Source organism: Populus euphratica, unplaced genomic scaffold, assembly GCF_000495115.2.
Source record: "Populus euphratica unplaced genomic scaffold, PopEup_1.0 scaffold12.1, whole genome shotgun sequence".
Taxonomy (NCBI): Eukaryota; Viridiplantae; Streptophyta; class Magnoliopsida; order Malpighiales; family Salicaceae; genus Populus; species Populus euphratica.
Window position 1 is genome coordinate 684,134 of NW_011499858.1, and position 1,078 is coordinate 685,211.

The 1,078-nt window shown below is 33.1% G+C and overlaps 1 protein-coding gene across 3 annotated transcripts in view; it reads right to left on the reverse strand.

Moving 5' to 3' along the window:
• Positions 1-853: 853 nt before the first annotated feature.
• Positions 854-1,078, reverse strand: part of LOC105123895 (ethylene-responsive transcription factor ABR1-like) — a 1,907-nt gene continuing 1,682 nt past the window's right edge. For 2 of the 3 annotated variants that reach the window (XM_011023669.1, XM_011023667.1), the window contains exon 3: positions 854-1,067. In XM_011023669.1, the coding sequence (XP_011021971.1) occupies positions 1,000-1,067 (68 nt within the window). In that variant the 3' untranslated portion in view covers positions 854-999. The remainder of the gene's footprint in view (positions 1,068-1,078) is intronic. The other variant, XM_011023668.1, reaches the window with a different exon arrangement.

Consider the following 1,078-nt stretch of genomic DNA (forward strand, 5'->3'; position numbering starts at 1 on the left):
GCATATTGTTTCTCTTTATCACTCGTGATCACAACTGGGGGCATTTATTTTGTGTTTCTTGATGTCCTTTTGCTGTGGGCAAATATGTTTCAGTAGAGTTTACTTTTCAAAGCTTTTTTATTTATAAATATATTAAAATAATATTTTTTTATTTTTTAAAAATTATTTTTGATATTAGTATATTAAAATGATATGAAAAAAAATATGAATGTGAAGTAAATAGAAAAATTAAAAAATTAAATTTTTTAAGAGTTTTTAAAACGTAAAATCAACTGGAATTAATGTTGCTCCCCGTGATCATATTTGTATGAGATAGCTGGATGCCATGCCATTCTGGAGATTTAAACCAGCAAATTTGATTTATTATTGTTGATACCCTGATTTAAGGGTGTCGATTGCCCATTCGACTTTCTCTATCTATCCCACGTGACAGCTTGAGATTGACCTGTGACATTTGAATATGGCGGGTGTTTTTAACTGTCTTCAAAATATGTTTGCTTTGAAAAATGTTAAATTAATGTGTCTTTTTAGTGTTTTTTATGTCAAAAATTAAAAAAATAAATATTTATGTTGCTTTTTTGCACTGCTGTTGATATCTATCCTCCTCCTAAAAGAGTGTTGGTGTTGGGCACGAGAGTACAGAATGTGCATATGTTGAAGTTTTGTTTTGATATGTACGGACGCCATGTTTTTTCCTTACTTTTCCCCGCCGGAAATGGAATGAAAGTTGGGAGGAAGGACTCTTAATTGAAATATAAATTTTGATTCCAGTTTCCCACCATAGTGGCACAGAAGAGTCCTGTGATTCACCATCATTGCAAGAACAAAAATGCTGCTGCCGAGATTTATGTTATGATAAATGATCTTTTATTTTCTTTTAATAACGAATTACACCCTCGCCAACAGGAAAAAATCAATGGTAACATAGAAACACGGGTATCCTACCGAAGCAGGTGGAAAAAGTTGTGTAGAAGAAGAATAAAAGCTGAGATGTATTGGCTATCCAGAAGACGAAGTATAATGGCTATAATCCGACCACGCTGGCCACTGAAATTCTTCCCCGCCACTTTGGCTAATA